This window comes from Ips typographus, linkage group LG10, assembly GCF_016097725.1.
Source record: "Ips typographus isolate SLU linkage group LG10, UJ_Ityp_2.0, whole genome shotgun sequence".
Taxonomy (NCBI): Eukaryota; Metazoa; Arthropoda; class Insecta; order Coleoptera; family Curculionidae; genus Ips; species Ips typographus.
In genome coordinates, this window is record NC_138431.1 from 6,398,201 (window position 1) to 6,413,847 (window position 15,647).

General features: G+C 38.4%; 5 protein-coding genes across 8 annotated transcripts; 3 read left to right on the plus strand and 2 right to left on the minus strand.

Moving 5' to 3' along the window:
* The first annotated feature begins 24 nt into the window (after positions 1 to 24).
* Positions 25 to 2,374, plus strand: NUCB1 (Nucleobindin 1). The gene is made up of 4 exons (XM_081987853.1): positions 25 to 184; positions 341 to 636; positions 933 to 1,815; positions 1,871 to 2,374. Exons 2-4 carry the CDS (start codon positions 365 to 367, stop codon positions 2,126 to 2,128), a joined length of 1,413 nt encoding a protein of 470 aa, XP_081843979.1. The 5' UTR covers positions 25 to 184; positions 341 to 364; the 3' UTR covers positions 2,129 to 2,374.
* On the minus strand, positions 2,199 to 11,498 carry ida (anaphase promoting complex subunit 5 ida). 2 transcript variants are annotated; one of them, XM_081987783.1, is made up of 12 exons: positions 11,358 to 11,498; positions 5,685 to 5,821; positions 5,272 to 5,577; positions 5,065 to 5,215; positions 4,847 to 5,006; positions 4,612 to 4,796; positions 4,306 to 4,552; positions 4,000 to 4,233; positions 3,684 to 3,947; positions 3,410 to 3,623; positions 2,581 to 2,834; positions 2,199 to 2,520 (listed from the first exon to the last, which is right to left on the minus strand). In XM_081987783.1, the coding sequence occupies exons 2-12, from the start codon at positions 5,815 to 5,817 to the stop codon at positions 2,401 to 2,403; spliced, it is 2,268 nt and encodes a 755-aa protein (XP_081843909.1). In that variant the 5' UTR covers positions 5,818 to 5,821; positions 11,358 to 11,498; the 3' UTR covers positions 2,199 to 2,400. The 2 variants fall into 2 exon arrangements, with proteins under 2 accessions (XP_081843909.1, XP_081843908.1); XM_081987782.1 differs by lacking the exon at positions 11,358 to 11,498 and adding an exon at positions 5,874 to 5,982.
* On the plus strand, positions 6,063 to 15,059 carry Zdhhc8 (zinc finger DHHC-type containing 8). 3 transcript variants are annotated; one of them, XM_081987805.1, is made up of 12 exons: positions 6,063 to 6,295; positions 7,064 to 7,182; positions 7,238 to 7,395; positions 7,585 to 7,757; positions 7,827 to 8,021; positions 8,070 to 8,214; positions 8,269 to 8,560; positions 8,862 to 8,949; positions 9,894 to 10,210; positions 10,263 to 10,485; positions 10,540 to 10,698; positions 14,811 to 15,059. In XM_081987805.1, exons 1-11 carry the CDS (start codon positions 6,204 to 6,206, stop codon positions 10,670 to 10,672), a joined length of 1,935 nt encoding a protein of 644 aa, XP_081843931.1. In that variant the 5' UTR covers positions 6,063 to 6,203; the 3' UTR covers positions 10,673 to 10,698; positions 14,811 to 15,059. The 3 variants fall into 3 exon arrangements, with proteins under 3 accessions (XP_081843931.1, XP_081843929.1, XP_081843930.1); XM_081987803.1 differs by lacking the exon at positions 14,811 to 15,059 and adding an exon at positions 10,817 to 12,587; XM_081987804.1 differs by lacking the exon at positions 14,811 to 15,059 and adding an exon at positions 11,774 to 12,587.
* On the minus strand, positions 13,273 to 14,730 carry LOC145734481 (integrator complex subunit 15). The gene is made up of 5 exons (XM_081987886.1): positions 14,559 to 14,730; positions 14,164 to 14,496; positions 13,895 to 14,109; positions 13,746 to 13,842; positions 13,273 to 13,688 (listed from the first exon to the last, which is right to left on the minus strand). The coding sequence occupies exons 1-5, from the start codon at positions 14,644 to 14,646 to the stop codon at positions 13,312 to 13,314; spliced, it is 1,110 nt and encodes a 369-aa protein (XP_081844012.1). The 5' UTR covers positions 14,647 to 14,730; the 3' UTR covers positions 13,273 to 13,311.
* Positions 14,926 to 15,646, plus strand: LOC145734513 (GEL complex subunit OPTI). The gene is made up of 4 exons (XM_081987939.1): positions 14,926 to 15,067; positions 15,148 to 15,251; positions 15,307 to 15,436; positions 15,491 to 15,646. Exons 1-4 carry the CDS (start codon positions 14,963 to 14,965, stop codon positions 15,545 to 15,547), a joined length of 396 nt encoding a protein of 131 aa, XP_081844065.1. The 5' UTR covers positions 14,926 to 14,962; the 3' UTR covers positions 15,548 to 15,646.
* The last annotated feature ends 1 nt before the right edge of the window (position 15,647 follows it).

Here is a 15,647-nt window from a genome sequence, read left to right on the forward strand (position 1 = left end):
ACCAATGACACTAATGACAGTCCCTTCTGTAAACAGCTGTTGTGGCTGACGTTTAGGTTTTATCATTATTGAAAATTATTAATAATACTTGAAAACCATACATTTTCCTAACTGAACGTATTTAAAACGTCTTCTGGACGGTATGGCTTAGTGCGTTTCTTTACTGCCATCTAGTAAAAGTTTGGTAAGTCTCCTATCTTATAATTAATTAAAAATCCTCAATAACAATAATTTTTATTTGTTTAAGCCAACTGTAAATACCCACATAATCCTTTTAGTGTATTATTGATTTACCATCAGTAGCTGCTGCCGTTATCACTCTAATTCAGTTATTTTACAGTGTAGTGTTATAGAAGGTTCTAAAATGAAGACTTGCATCCTACTTTCACTCACTCTGCTACTGCAAACATGCTATGCACCTCCTGTAACCCAAACAAAACAGGAAAACGAGCCGGACTCTGGTTATGGTGGTTTGGAAGACTACATGGAATACCACAGATACCTTAAGGAAGTGGTCAATGCACTGGAATCGGACCCTGACTTTAGGGTGAAACTGGAGAAAGCTGACGAAAATGAGATTAAATCGGGTAAAATAGCTGATGAGTTACAGTTTGTGTCTCATCATGTTAGGACACGGTAAGTTTGGAAGGTGGTTTAGTCATTATTTAAATAATTAATGCTGGATGACGGCCGCATTTGTTTTCAGCTTCCATGGAGCGAATGTGACATCACGATGACGTAAACTAAAACAGAAATTAACCAACTGTCAAATTATATCATTGTGACGTTACATTCGCTCCATGGAGTGTGAAAATGAATGATAGAAGACTCTCACACCAAATTTTGGCAAAAATATTAATTTAAGACTAATTTCTTTTTCATGTTAAGTGAAATTTAAATTCATACAAGTTTTGCATTTTTACTAAATCCAGTTTAGATGAAATCAAACGAGTAGAACTGCAACGACTTAGAGAACTCACAGAGAAAAAAATCAAACTAGAAAAAGGTCAAGGAAATGCAATAGACGAAGATCCCACCCATCACCATTTGGACCAGGACAACCCTCATACCTTTGAAATTGAGGATTTAAAGAAACTGATTAAAAAGACCACCGAAGATCTGGCCGAGGCGGATAAACTAAGAAAGGACGAGTTCAAGCAGTATGAAATGGAGAAAGAGTATCAAAAGCTGGAAAAGTTGAACCACACGAACGGTAACGAGAGGGAGAAGCTGGAGAAGGAGTTTCAAGAATTAGAGCAAAAACACAAGAAACACGAGAAACTACACCAGCCCGGGCATAAGGCGCAACTGGAGGAGGTGTGGGAGGAACAGGATCAAATGCAGCAGGATTTTGATCCGAAAACCTTCTTCATGCTGCACGACATTGACGGTAATGGACTGTGGGACCAAGAAGAGGTTAAAGCTTTATTTATTAAGGAATTGGACAAAATGTATCAGCAAGGCGCTCCTGAGGATGATATGAGAGAAAGAGTGGAGGAGATGGAACGGATGCGTGAGAGCGTTTTTAATGAAATGGATGTCAACCGCGATCAGTTTATTGATTATAATGAATTCTTGAGACAGACAAAGAGCAACGACTTCAAACAGGACAACGGTTGGCAGGGATTGGACGAACAAACGCGACCGTACACTGATGAAGAGTTAGCCGAATATATTCGGCAGTATCATGCAGCTAATCAAATTCCTCAATATGGACCTGGTGGTCCTCAGTATCCAGCATATCAACAGCAAGTCCCACCCAACCAACAACAGTTCCACCCTGGACAAGTGCCACAAATGGCTCCGCAACCCTTAGTAAGGCTCACTATTTAAGTAAGCTGAATTTGCGGTTAAAATGATAAATTTTCAGGACTTGAACATCAATGAAATCCATCCTGGACAACCGCAACCGCCTCAGCAACAGTACGTGCCAAACAACCTAAACCAACAAGGCCAACCGCCTCAATACCAACAAAACTTCAATAACGTTCCTCCTTCGCAGCATCAGCCTCAACAAGCTAAAGTTGTACCTCAGCAACAAGGCCAGCAACCTCCTCAACAATATCAGGCACCGCCTCAACAACAGAACGTGGCCAATCAGCAACTTCCAGTAGTTCAAAATGTTTAGCTTTTGCTTTAAATAAGTAACAATATTTTGCATTTAGTCCATGGTCTATCCTGTGATTTTTATGGAATAGTTTGTCCTAAAGGGGAGTTTTATTTATTTGTTCTTAGTTTCATATTATTAAGGATCTGATTAATTTTGATTAATATGTTAGTTTTTGATACATTTGTATACCTTACAAAATCTGTGTTTTAGTAATTTTTTTGTTGTGACAATTTAAAGTGCAATAAATACTGCAATTCAAGTTCATTATTTAACATTTCCATATAAAAATGTTAAAGGTACTTAATCAAGGTTTGAATATTTCTGCTAGGATGTTCTTCGTCCATCAATCTGTACTCCATGGCGCATTTGTTCCTTTCATTTCGCATATTTACAGTATTATAAAGTTGTGACTGGACAACAACAAAAAGTAATATAAAATAGCAATAAAATACCATTTAACAAAAACATACCTGAAGGTAAAGAACGTCCTTGACTCGGGAAAATGCCTCCAGTTTTTGAAAGCCATTTTTGACTTTTTCTAGCGATTTGGCGGCGTTGATTAACACTTTCGTGCGACCGGTCTCGCCCAATTTACTGGAATCCGCTATTAAACATTTGACGTACAAAAGGGTGGCTCTGGATTTGTCGTAAATCCCCCCGTTGGCAAGTAGTTCGATCATACAACGCGGATTGTCTAGTAGTTTTAAAGCTTGAGTCGTAAGACCTAATAAAAAGTTGTCTTGACTTTGACTTTTATAGTTACCATAGTCTGTTCAGTGACTTCTGACTGTTACGTCACAACATGCTTTGATTGTGACAGGTCCTGTGCAAAATGTCACAGTCAAATGAAAACTTAGTCTAGGGTGGCTTTAAATATGTCGGTGCAAATGGCCCTTAGAACACTTGATAGGCCTCTGGGAGTCTGGGAAAGTTTAAGACAACTTGTAGAGGTCTCTGGCACTTTTTACAAGGTTCTCAATAGCATTTAGAGGTTTATAGAACTTTCAAAACGGTCCTAGAGGCCTCTGGCAATTTAAAACAAGTCTGGAAAGGTTCAAGACACTTGTAGAGGTCTCTGGCACTTTTTACAAGGTTCTCAGTAACATTTAGAGGCCTTTGGCACATTCAAACTGCCATAGAGCCCTCTGACAATTTAAAACAAGTCTGGGAAGTTTCAAGACACTTGTGGAGGCATCTGACACTTCTTAGAAGATTCTCAAAAGCATTTAAAGGTTTACAGAGCTGCTCTATATGACGCAACAGTCGTAAGTTACTGAACAGAGACTAGAAAACTTTTACCTAATGACAGCAACACATTAGCCATAAGTAATTGGACTAAAGCAATTTCGTAAGCCAACTCGGACTTTTCCGCCTCTATAAGACAATTATTCAGACTGAAAACAGTACCAGATACGTTAGAATAACCGCTAGCAAATTGAATTTCAGCTTGCATAATTTTAGCTCTTAACAAACAAAACTTTCCATCATTTAAATGCTCATCGTAGTTGTAATTCTAAAATTTCAATTGTGCTAATGTAGCACCTGTTTTTGAGCAAAAAGCACAATCGTTCACCTGCATAATGAAACCAACACACTTGTCCGCCTGTTGATATTCCTGCTGATAGAAATATAATTGGGCCAGTTTTAGATAACCCTCCCATTTATCTAAGACGAGAATTTTCTGGGCGGCCGATTCTGCTTCTTGAAACTTTTCCTGGTAAAACGCCCTGGTGTAAGTGGCCCAGTTTTCCACCAGCATCCAATTATGAGCCACAGGCTCATGCGGGTATTTATGTTTTGCGTACTGTAGCACAACATTAACCAAGTTGTACTCCCCCTGTTAAAATCACCATAAAACCTCTAATTGAAGGAAAACTACCACAAATAACCTGCATCAATAAGTTAAAGGCTAAACTGCACACTGCTTGTAAGTAACCTTCCCCATAGTAAGCCGCAGTTTGGGTAACAGTGTCGATATTAAGGTACAACAGTACTTGAGCCCATAAAGAACACATGTGAGTTTTACCGTACAGTCTCCATAAAGACGACTTCATTATGTCGTTGTTGAAGATCAGATCTTTGTAGTTGTGTTGGCAGTTTAACATATCACTTTTGGTCAGTGTCTGTAATAAGTATAAAAGAAGAATTTACGCAAATACTGCACAAATAAACTTTGCATAAAACCCGAAACAAACCTCAAATATCACGCTCGGTTTGACTGAAGTTTTTGCACTACCGTAATGTGCAAAATTCTGTAATGCCAAAGAAGTGGTGTAGTTCATATTAAGTTCAAAAGTTTTTATAATACACTGGACTATCAAGTTGTCCTTGTTCACATTTGACAAACGGTAAAGCCAAGAAAGAGCGTGCTGCAAGCATAAATTGTCGTTGGCTTCATGCGCGGTTTTTATAGCTTCCTTCAATGATGCTAAAGCCTCTTTCCTAACAAATAATCCCAAATCATTTACTAGCAACACTAAATAACTTTCTACTAGACTAACATATGTCCAAAGTGGTGATACAGTATGGCCAAGTTTAATGCTGCATATCTGTGCTCTTTACTGAATTTTTCATCTGAATAATACTTAACATCTGGATTGGAACGACGGTCGAAACAGTGAAACAAGCACTGCATTGAACTGCAAAACTCCTCAACCCGCAAGTAGTTTAAATATGACAGAAAATGCTAAAAATTCACTTTTATGTAAACACTAAAAACAAAGTGGTGACACTCACAGCTTCTGCCAAATCAGGGTTTGATTTTAAAATACTAGAAATACGGTTCTGTAACGCTTGAGGAGGTAAAGCTTTCTCTTGATCATTATGTAGTAAGGCTGCCTGAGTGGCCAAAAATAGTTCAGCCTGTCTTCTAGACCATTGTTTTTCCCCTAAATACCTTAGAAAATTCCCTGTTTCAATATTATTGTTTCAATCAGTTAATTTAAGAATCTCACCAATGATCAATATCAAGTTCAACAGACATCATAGATGACTGAACTGATTTTAACCAGCTATTGTAATACCTTCCAAAATTTTGATATAACATAGATACTTCGGAAAAACTAAGTTTTTGGAAAAATATTATAAACCTTCTCAAAAAATGTCCTGCAATTAACACCACTTACATACCACCTTTAAAAATAAAAATTATTAACACTGACCAATTACACTATTTTTTGCAATGACATTTTTTACAGGTTGGTTTGAATTCTGGTTGGATTCTCCATCCAAAACCAGCTTCAGTTCATCAATAACATTCAGCAAACTCCCAATACCAGATTTGTTCAACTCACTCAAATTTTCATCAAATATAGCATTGAAACTGGTAGTTAGTGCAGGAAATGTGTTTTGGACATGTTTCAGTTCAATGAGACCCAGATCAGGACCTTGTAGGATTTTTAAAGCAAAAATACAAAATGCCTTGCGAATATTAACTTGTTCAATCCCTGGCAGACACTCCATATCATCTAAAATATTGTTTATTTACTGGAATAGTTTTAAATTGTTGTCTTTACTTGTGACATAAAAATTTAAGTTAAAATGGTAGTAGGTGAGAAGCAGTAAAATTTCTTACCAGACACTCTAAACTGGCAGTAACATTTAATCAGAACGGCAACAGTTAATTTGTAGGGTGTAATCATTTCTTGGGGCACTTTTCTAGGTACAACATTGTGGACTTCCTTGTTCGAGACGGTTGGTGTAGCCATTGCTCTAAATTTATACACAACTAGTAAATGTAGTAAGTTAACAAATACTTGCGTACTTAAAAGCTAACTTAAATAATATTAAAAGGGTTTTCTAGTTTGATTTGAATCAATGTTTAGTAAACAAATATTCGAGGTTATGTTCATAGTTTTTAATTCTTCTTTTGGACGTTTGTCAATTTTGACAGGGTGTCCTTGTATTTGTCTGTCAAAAAAGCAGCGCAAGCGTTTTTCAAGGATGTCGTTTCCGTCGTGTTCGTGCTGTCGTTCGCTGTCCGGAATAAACTGAATGGTGTTTTCTTCCCTTCTCAGCCATGTTGGCCTCTACGAAACCACTTGTCCGGTTACTTTCGATAAACCTCTGAGGCCGCTTTTCCAAATCGATCACCATGTCTAAGTGCGATGCTAAGACCAGATACATTCCGGCCACATTTGCATGGACGTTGCTGATCGCGGCCACAACTTTGTTTTTCTACTACCCGTAAGTTATTTTTGTGTGAACCCGTTGTTTACGTTTATCAGCCCAAACACGGCGATCAGTTCCTGTTTTCTTACCCTGCAACTATCGTTCCGATTTGTCTTTGTCTGTGTATAAATAAACTGCCAAATTGAATCACAAAAAAATTCTTGACCTAGTATGTCATTTGCAAGGTGTTTCCTTTGATTTTTCAATCAATGTGTTGGTAAATTCTTGTATTTGTTGTTGATTTATATGCAAGTCATCTATACAGTATGGTTAATTGACTCTTTGTTTATATGACAACAACCAAGAAATTTAAAAAAAGTATCCAAAGAGGAATCAGCTGACTATAAATTTTTAACTCTTAAAACTGGCCCCCCCATCTAAATTTGTATAAATGAACCATCATATAATCACAATCATTAAATATCAATGTAAAACCAATTTCCTCCTTTTATTTTTTATTATTTGACTTGTATAAAGACAGGAAACTGCTTAGCTACTGTTAGGTTATGTCATTTTTGCCTATTGCAAGTTGCAAAGTAAGCTGTGACTATATTCGTTTTGACACTCCATGGAGCTGAGCGAACTTGACGTCACAGTGATGTAATTTAACTAAATAGTGGTTTGGCCAATTGTCAAATTACGTCATAGTGACGTCAAGGGGACCCCCTATAAGTAACATAACCTTAACTTGTTTAGAAAGCCTTCTAATGACATTTTCAATACAATAATTAAAAAAAAGTTTCAAAATTAACTGAAATAAATAAATAATATTAATTCTTGCAGAGCACAATACTATCTTCCCGCCTATCCATGGATTCCAGCATGTCAAGCAGTATTAACGTTTTTCGTACTAGCCAATTTCACCCTAGCTACATTTATGGATCCGGGAATCATTCCTCCAGGTAAATTAATCCTTGATATGAACAAACAGGGTGTTTAAAAGTTAATTGTGCGCAGCGCCGCCTGACGAAGATCGGGACGACGATTTCAGGGCTCCTTTGTACAAAAACGCGGACATAAACGGGATCACCGTGCGAATGAAATGGTGCGTCACCTGTAAGTTTTACCGGCCACCTAGGTGTTCCCATTGCAGCGTTTGTAATCATTGTATAGAGGTAAGTTGGGCTAAACTTGAACAAAAATAGAACTTATCTTCATTAGTGTGCCTGGCACTTCCTGAGACACTTAGGAAGAGTCTATAAATAATGTCTTAAAAATAAGTGTAAACGTAAACAGTTTCTTTGTGCAGTAGGTCATTGAAAACTTAATTATAGTTTTGGCTGTATGGAAGGGTTTTTTTTCAGACTTTTGACCATCACTGTCCCTGGGTCAACAACTGTATAGGTAGACGGAATTACAGGTTTTTCTTCTTCTTCCTGATCACACTCAGCGTGCATATGATTAGCATATTCGGGTTGAGTTTGGTTTACGTTTTGCATCATCGCGATGATTTGACGACCACACAGTCTATAGTAGCGTATCCTTTGTCAACTCTTTTGTCTAACTTTACTATAGTTGGAATGAATTCCTTAACTATTTTATATAGTATGGTATTAATAGTTGTGGTGGCCCTTTTGGCCATTCCTATATTCGGGCTGACTGGTTTTCATATGGTTTTGGTTGCACGAGGCAGAACGACCAATGAACAAGTCACGGGCAAGTTTAAAGGTGGTTATAACCCATTTTCAAGAGGTTGCGCGCGCAATTGTTGCTATAGCCATTTTGGACCTCAATTTCCTAGGTAAGGTTGATTGAACTAGTTGCCTGGAGGTTCAATGATCTCTTACAGCTTAATTAAACCATACAAATACAACGTGAAACGAAAACATTGCCCTCACGGGCCTATAGCAACGATCACAAACGACAGTCAAGTGAAAACTTACATGGATAACAGCAATGGTGTCCGCAATATTAACTCGCACGCTTACAATAAGGTAATTCGTGTCAATTTTCGCTAATGCAATCAACGAAGAGTGTAAACTGTGTAGATGTCCCCGGGACGGGACGCAATGGACTTAGATATGGAACCGTCCGCGTCACAATCGCAAGATTGCGAACCGACGCCTCCTCTTCAGCGGCACGGCTCCAAGAGCAACTTTTTCCTTCCGCCCAATTCGATGAATCAGTCGTTGGGGCCCCAGTATGGGCAGATGATGCCGCCCAATGGGGATGAGTCGCCTGGACGGCCGCCCATTGTCCGCACCCATTATCCGAGAGGAAGTCCGCATCCTCGACCCAGGGTGATGGATAGCGGCCGGGGGACTACTCCTGATAATATCGGTGGGTTTTTCGATCTAAACTTAAGGGCACTCTAGGCAAAATGTCATAGTCAAATGTTTTTCAACAAGAATGGGACAGCAAAATTGTTGGTCTTTTTTGAGTGGCTATTTCTTCAAATTGATCACTCAATTTTACCAATTTTTTTGAGGATTAAAAGGTATTTTCTTTTTCTTTCTGATAACCTAAATGATCGTTTTGAAATATCATTTAGGTCATCAGAAAGAGAAAGAAAATACCTTTTAATCCTCAAAAAAATTAGTAAAATCAAGTGAATCAATTTGAACGTAGTCATTTGTCGTAGGTCCTCAAAGAGCATCGCCAACCATGCAACAGAGAATAAAAGCTTTGGGAGTGCCGACGCCCTTGGCTATGTCTAGTCCTGTCAGAAGGTAAGAGAACTGACATTTGCGTGATACTTTAATTTATTTATTTTTTGCTTTGTTTATACCATTTTATTGTTCCGCTAACGCGAGAGCATTTGGCTGTATACTTAAATATACATAGGTAGGTAAGTTGAGGTTATAACGACATTGATTTTGATCTGATTGTTGTTATATTAAGCCTACAAGGCGTTTGGGCAGCTAAACCTTAGACTGGGGTTTAGTGATGGCAATAATAAACACTAAATAGATTTTAAGTTTGTCCAGAATCTATACATAGAGCAGAACAAAGAGTTTTGTATAGTTTAGTAAATACGGCAATAAAAAGCACTAATTTTAACAGTTTTCTTTTTATTTTCCTTGTTTTTTTAATATTTTGCATGTTTGTTTTTTTACTTTGCATGTTCTCTTTATAGCTTTTTTTTGGTATTAACATCTCTAGAACTTTTTAGTAATTGAACTTTGTTTTTAGTGTAAAGTATTTTGTGCAATATTTGCTGCAATTCAGGTAAGTATTGACCCTTTTGTTGTCACGTTCGGTGAAGGGTTACTTAAAGGTTCTAAAGAGCTTTTCTATTTGCATTCTTTTCTAGCAGTGTCAATGACGTTTCAACTACTTGACTGATGAATGACAGTTGAAACGTCATTAAGGCAGAACAAAGAGACGTCATCCTTCCCAAAACATCATTCTATAATAGTTCATCAAGTCACCTTACCCCTCACTTTTGTTCTGTCAGTGTGTCCTGTTACAGGTGGACCTGACCGACTGCCTGACCGCTTATTCCCGAACCACCTCTCCCACCTCCTCCCCCGCCAGCTAGTTTAAAACCAAAGCGTTCGAAAAGGGTCACTTTTAATCAGTCGTCCGTTTATCCATGTCGAATGTCGGTGGCTTCGAACAAAAACGTTAGAATTTTCGAACGCCTTCCTGTAGTCGCTTGTGCATTTCGCAGATCCAATCCGAGCACGCCCACGCAACCGCGCCGGCCCGACTTTATAGGCGTGGTGTACGCGCCTAACCAACCCGGGGGTGCCTACTACGAGTTCCAGCCGGCAGAGGTAGGGCAGAGCATGCGCCCTGTTCAACCCCCGAGTCACACGGGTCAATACGGGGGCAGTCCGCAGCGCCGCTTTATGTCCGAAGGGGAACTGGTACGACAAGAGCAGCAGCTAAGTTATCCACGGTCGAACAATACCGTGGATAATATCAGGGAATTGGCTAATTCGCCTCAGAGAGGCGTGTACATGTGGAAGGATACGTCACCGTCAGGTGGGTGAGGAAGGAGGAAAAAAAGGCTTGTTATAATGACTTTGTGGTGCAGGTTATCCGCCTCAGGGTCAGCAGCCGGACTTTTATCGATCGAATCCGACCAGTCCCACTCAGCAACAGTTGTACGCCCCGCCTCCTAGCACGCGGACCTATCATCCGGCTATGAGGGGTGGAGTTCCGGTGTATCCCCCGCCCAGTCCGCAAATTCACAGAAAAATTGCAGCTAACACATCCTCCGTCGGGGATAATAGGCGGAGACCCATGTCATTTGTGAGGTAATAGTCTCAAGTGAGTCTTTTATTTTTTTGGACGCTTACGGTTATTTTTAGAGCCTTGGAGATGTCCGACAATGTGGAAATGTCTTCGCAAACGTCCCAATGCTCTTCGCATCCTCTGACACAGCGTCCGGCTACGCCAGACCGCACCAGCGTTTACGACATGAACTACGAGATTTCCGTATAGGGCTGGAGAGGGCACTCTTGTCGCAGGTGAGTTTTAACCTTATCTTGTGACGTACGAATTCAGCCTAAGCAGGGTGTGTCCCAGAATATCTGGGACACCCTGATTATTGTTTTTTTTTGCTATTTTTTTTCTACGTTATTGCAGGGATAACTGAGTGCCCTAGTGCGATCCGTTTCTCTGTATCAGAGATCTCTCCCAATTAGGTTTATTAATGATTTTATTCTTACTTTGGTTTACAATTATTTTACGAATTTCAGTTAAGGCAGGTAAAAGGACAACTCTGTTGTTTTTTAAACAAAACTCAGCTACCAGGGGTGGTTTATCTTATTTTCCATTGTTTTTGTATTCCATTATCTTTTGATAACGTTGTTTCAATCAAAAAATTTGGTTAGATATTTAAAATAGGAGAAATATTGCCAGTTTGACTTGCGTTCAACTGCAACGCAAACCACGTGACCTAAATACTGTAAGCGAGTTTAGGGTCACGTGATGCGCTGAATGTAATGTTTACCCCATGACATTAATGTTATGCAGTAATCATTTTAGGTCTAAATAGCAAAGGCAAACGTTTAATATTTATAAACAAAGTTGGGAATTAAAATATTCCTACTTTTTGTCGGAAAATCAAGCGCCTTAAATACGTAAAGTTTGGTTTCGTTTAAAAAACATTTACAAAATTACATACCGTAAATTAATGATGCTTTCTACAAAAGAGTTGCAATTTCTATAGCCAAATCAGCCGATTATCACCACAGTTTCCATTTTAGACCGAAAAATCATTTATTTTAAAGCACAAACTTTCACCTGAATGAAAACATTAATTATAAATAAACAACTGTCATGGCCACGTCCCGTCGGGATGTCAAACGTCAAATGTCTGCGTTGTTGCCGGCTTGTGCCAAATTGGTTTTTTAGACTTAAGGTGAAACACCCCGTACTTAATTCCAGAATTATTTTCAATTTTCATTAAACTAACAGAGTTGTTTTTGTCAGGGTGCTATTAATTTCGAGTTCCTATTTTAAAATCACTTCACAGTCGCATAAGCAAAAAAATGGCAATTTTTTTACAATGAGTTTTAATTATGTTATTTATTTTAATAGCTCTGGGTACACTCAACAATGGACTAATACTGAGTCATTTAGTTTGTATTGTACATACTAGTTTACTGTAATATCGAACCAAAGAGAGCAGCTCTCTCTAGTTCTAAATGTGTTTTTAGTATGTGGTTGTAAAACCCGATTAATAAGCTCAAACCGACCTTGGATTGATTTCCAGCCAAGTAATTATGATGTAAAGGTGTTTAGGTAACTTTAAGCTAACAAGGAAGCGGCAAAAAAGGCGTGGTTTTTCAAGGTTCTTCCCAATTCGTTTTAACAAACAAGTGCCAAAAACCGTCTAGTCTGTATTTGTGTCGTTGTCCTAGAACTTCCACTGTAAATAATTGATTAAAATACTCTCCCCCGGGCCGCGATTTGGGTACGCCTTGAATACCAACACATACACCAAAAAGGCTTTGTTTTTCAAATTTTTTGCAAGACTGTTAGATCAATGTAAATACCCTTAAATCGTGTACTGTAAATTAAAACTTAGACTAGAATATAGAGATTTTTGAAGATTTATTGTAACAAAGACTTGAATATAAATAGGCATTATATTTTATTACAAAAAAAAAAGTGTGTTAACCGTTTTGTTTTGCAAATTCATTAGCGATCCGATACGAAAACGATGAAGTTTCCATCACAGGGTAAATTCAAACTCGCACTGATTTTATATACAACAACTCTGCCCTGTTCTAGTGAGATTTCGTTTCAGAATTATTATCATCACTGTTTTTCGTTTTTATTGTACTTATAATAGGTATTTTGTAAATAATAGTTTTTGTTAAATCCTTATAAATAAAAGTGCGAAAAATGACGATTTTCTTTACAATCATTTTGGAGTCCTGACAACTGTCAACCACGCAAATTAATACAAAAATGTAAAGGTGAGTTCCCATAACTTCCCTCTGACATCACTTATTTCCTATTGGTAGAAGCAAAATTTGAAATTGAAACTGAAAATGAGAATTGAAAATTTACTGTTGACTGAGTAAATTTTCAATTCTCATTTTCAGAGAATTTCTCATTGAAAAACGCGATTATGGAAACTCACTGTTTAGTGACTTTTGACTATTGTGTCACAATCACTAGCAAAAAACCTATGTCTGTGATTAAATGATTATAGTTTTAGAAGTTTGTCAGTAGCATTTAGAGGGCACTTTCTTGGTGGGTCTAGAAGCTTTTGAAAATTTAAAACAATTCTTGGAAGGTTTAAGACACTTGTAGAGGCCTCACACTTTTTAGAAGCTTGTCAATAGCATTTAGAGATCTATGGAACTTTCAAAATAGTCCTAGAGGCCTCTGATACTTTAAAACAGTTCTAGGAGTTGTAGAGGGTTCTGGAACTTTTCAGAAATTTCCCAGCAGCATTTACAGGTCTCTGACAATTTAAAACAATTCTGCGAAGGTTTAAGACACTTGTAGAAGCTTCTTACACTTTTTAGAAGGTTTTCAGTAGAGATAAAAGATGACGGAACAGCGAGAAGTAACTGAAGAGAGAATATAAGAAATAGTTTATTTCTAGGTGAAAATCACAGAGATCAAACGATAATAATCGTTCCGGATTTGGCTTGTTTAAAGTTGCCAACAACAATACTCATCAATTTGTTGAATGGCAAATTCAACTGAATCAGTTTGAACAAATCGTCCAAGTGTCCGTAAACGGCATTCACGCTTAACGCTACTTGTATGGCTTGCGCAAACCGATCTATAGCTAATTGCAAATCGTGGGGCTTTACCTCGTGGGAAAACGCGTACAAAGGATGAACAACGGCCGACAAATGTTGAACGTTAATCGCCCTAGGCGGATTTGTTTTGGGTATTTCGGAAATACTGTTCAGGAGAGCCAAATACAGTTTTGAGTACACATCCTCGTCCTGTTGGTAGATTGGAGCTAAAACGCACCAGCGCAGCAACCCTAAAATTGCGTTTCTATTACCCCCTCCCTTGTGGTTGTAACAGTACAAACACCTACCAGCTATTGGGGTTGTAGCCTCCATTGCTATGGCTCCTTGAGGTAGTGATGGTTGCCTCAACTGAGCTGACATGCACAGTGTTGAGTTGTTGGTGATCTGTGAAGTTTCACTGTCACTAGGAATTTAAACTAAAAGATAACCCACAAACCCAATCTGTAGCACACTTAACCAACACCATAGGAGGAAACATGGGCTCCTTTTTCTTCACAAAATAGTTTTCAGCCACTGCAGTTAAAAGATTGGCTGTAAATTCTGGGGAAATTTCTGCCAAACTTTTCAGTCTGTCCTCTGGATTAGGAGCTAGATGAGCATAGTCAAACACCAGGGCTTCAGCCAACTTACAACTAGATGGAGAAGTGTTTCCTATACAAACCATATTAAAGCTCCCTTAATAATCTGTAGCACACTACAACAAACCTAACTGCTGCAACCATGTACTGGCAGAAATCAGAATAGCAGCACTGGGTATTCCTATTGCTAAGGAAACCAGCTTACTTAAAACCACCACTCTACTGTTAACAGTAATTGGGCTGAATAAGTTCAAAAACAAAGTATTTCGCGCTGCTTCATTGGGAATCCCATTCAAAAACTCATAAAGTATATCAAGCAGCTGCAACTCCACTAAAGGGGTCAGAATGTGGGGTCGTTTGTTGCCTCTTCTGTCCACCTCATAGAACACAAACTCTGCCATTAGGTCCAGGGACAGATCCATGCTTTTTATGCTGGTCACTCTGGCACAGAGCAGCTCATCTTGTTTTTTTTTTTAAAGCATTAAGTTGTTTTTTTTTTGCTACTGAATGAGTAAAACTTACTGATTTTTTTTAGGGCTTCCTGGGCGCATAGGGGGTACTCAAGTTTTCTTAAGGTTTGCTTTAAGTTCACTTCTGAAGAACCTGACATGGTCTAATTTAGCTTTACAAGTTTTCTACATTTAACCCCTAAGTTTTTAAACCAAAAATTATAAAAACAAATAGTTCTAACCTATTTCTGTCCTACGTCTCCTATCCAACAGCTGACGATGACATTAGATGCATTTGACCTTTGCTGTTTCTGTCTTACATTAGATTAGAGTACACGTGGTAGAAAAAGACAAAAACTATTGTCAGTGATGACATCATCAAAACAACCACGCGACTTGACAGCTCAACAAAAATGAAATCCATTGATTAATATCCTCCAGTTTATTGCATTATTTAATTGAAAATCCTGACTAGAAATGAGCGGAAAAACGAAAGGGTCCGACAAAAACGGTTCTGTTAAATCGAAAGAACTTTCGGTATGGAGCCGCGTCGTAACAGCTAACTCAGAATGGCCGGACAAAGTAAGTGTGAGGTTAGGATTTTTTGTAGTTTTTCCCCTATATTCTTCAAATGTGTGGTACTCGAACCTTGTAAATTGCAGGACGAGTTCCTGGACGTAATTTATTGGGCCCGACAAATTCTCGGAGTGATACTAGGTGTGGTTTGGGGTATAATACCTTTAAAAGGTTTCATTGGACTGGCCCTGTAAGTTTTCCTCCCAAGTACCTTTAGTGCAGCCTTAGCAAGGTTTTTTTTGTAGGTTTGTAGCGATTAATGCGGGGGTGCTGTATTTCTACTTTAACAGTTTCCAAAATATAGATGAGGAGGAATTTGGCGGTCCTTGGGAGTTAACCAAGGAGGGTTTTATAACATCTTTTGCTGGGTTTCTGGTGAGTGGTGACTATTAACAAGGGTTGAAGTTAATTGTTTATGTACGTTGGCAGGTCACATGGATCATTGTTTATACAGGGCTGTATTACTCAGTGGATGACTCTTTATGATATTGGATGAAAGTGCATGAGTGGTAATGTTAAATGAACAAATTGTTTTGTTTCCTGGTTTAATTCATATTTTTTAATATATTACCTTGGTTAAATCGAG

Excerpts from the sequence above, each read along its gene's own strand:
- NUCB1 (XM_081987853.1), top strand. The coding sequence starts at position 365 with ATGAAGACTTGCATCCTACTTTCACTCACTCTGCTACTGCAAACATGC. Across the intron at positions 637-932 it reads TCTCATCATGTTAGGACACG|TTTAGATGAAATCAAACGAG; the intron begins GTAAGTTTGGAA and ends TACTAAATCCAG. Across the intron at positions 1,816-1,870 it reads AAATGGCTCCGCAACCCTTA|GACTTGAACATCAATGAAAT; the intron begins GTAAGGCTCACT and ends ATAAATTTTCAG.
- ida (XM_081987783.1), bottom strand. The coding sequence starts at position 5,817 with ATGGCTACACCAACCGTCTCGAACAAGGAAGTCCACAATGTTGTACCT. Across the intron at positions 5,578-5,684 it reads CTGCCAGTTTAGAGTGTCTG|ATGATATGGAGTGTCTGCCA; the intron begins GTAAGAAATTTT and ends ACAATATTTTAG. Across the intron at positions 2,521-2,580 it reads AGGACGTTCTTTACCTTCAG|TCACAACTTTATAATACTGT; the intron begins GTATGTTTTTGT and ends GTTGTTGTCCAG.
- Zdhhc8 (XM_081987805.1), top strand. The coding sequence starts at position 6,204 with ATGTCTAAGTGCGATGCTAAGACCAGATACATTCCGGCCACATTTGCA. Across the intron at positions 7,758-7,826 it reads ACCACACAGTCTATAGTAGC|TATGGTATTAATAGTTGTGG; the intron begins GTATCCTTTGTC and ends TATTTTATATAG. Across the intron at positions 8,215-8,268 it reads ACTCGCACGCTTACAATAAG|ATGTCCCCGGGACGGGACGC; the intron begins GTAATTCGTGTC and ends TAAACTGTGTAG.
- LOC145734481 (XM_081987886.1), bottom strand. The coding sequence starts at position 14,646 with ATGTCAGGTTCTTCAGAAGTGAACTTAAAGCAAACCTTAAGAAAACTT. Across the intron at positions 14,110-14,163 it reads TACATGGTTGCAGCAGTTAG|GAAACACTTCTCCATCTAGT; the intron begins GTTTGTTGTAGT and ends TGGTTTGTATAG. Across the intron at positions 13,689-13,745 it reads GGCTACAACCCCAATAGCTG|GGTTGCTGCGCTGGTGCGTT; the intron begins GTAGGTGTTTGT and ends ACGCAATTTTAG.
- LOC145734513 (XM_081987939.1), top strand. The coding sequence starts at position 14,963 with ATGAGCGGAAAAACGAAAGGGTCCGACAAAAACGGTTCTGTTAAATCG. Across the intron at positions 15,068-15,147 it reads ACTCAGAATGGCCGGACAAA|GACGAGTTCCTGGACGTAAT; the intron begins GTAAGTGTGAGG and ends TGTAAATTGCAG. Across the intron at positions 15,437-15,490 it reads CATCTTTTGCTGGGTTTCTG|GTCACATGGATCATTGTTTA; the intron begins GTGAGTGGTGAC and ends GTACGTTGGCAG.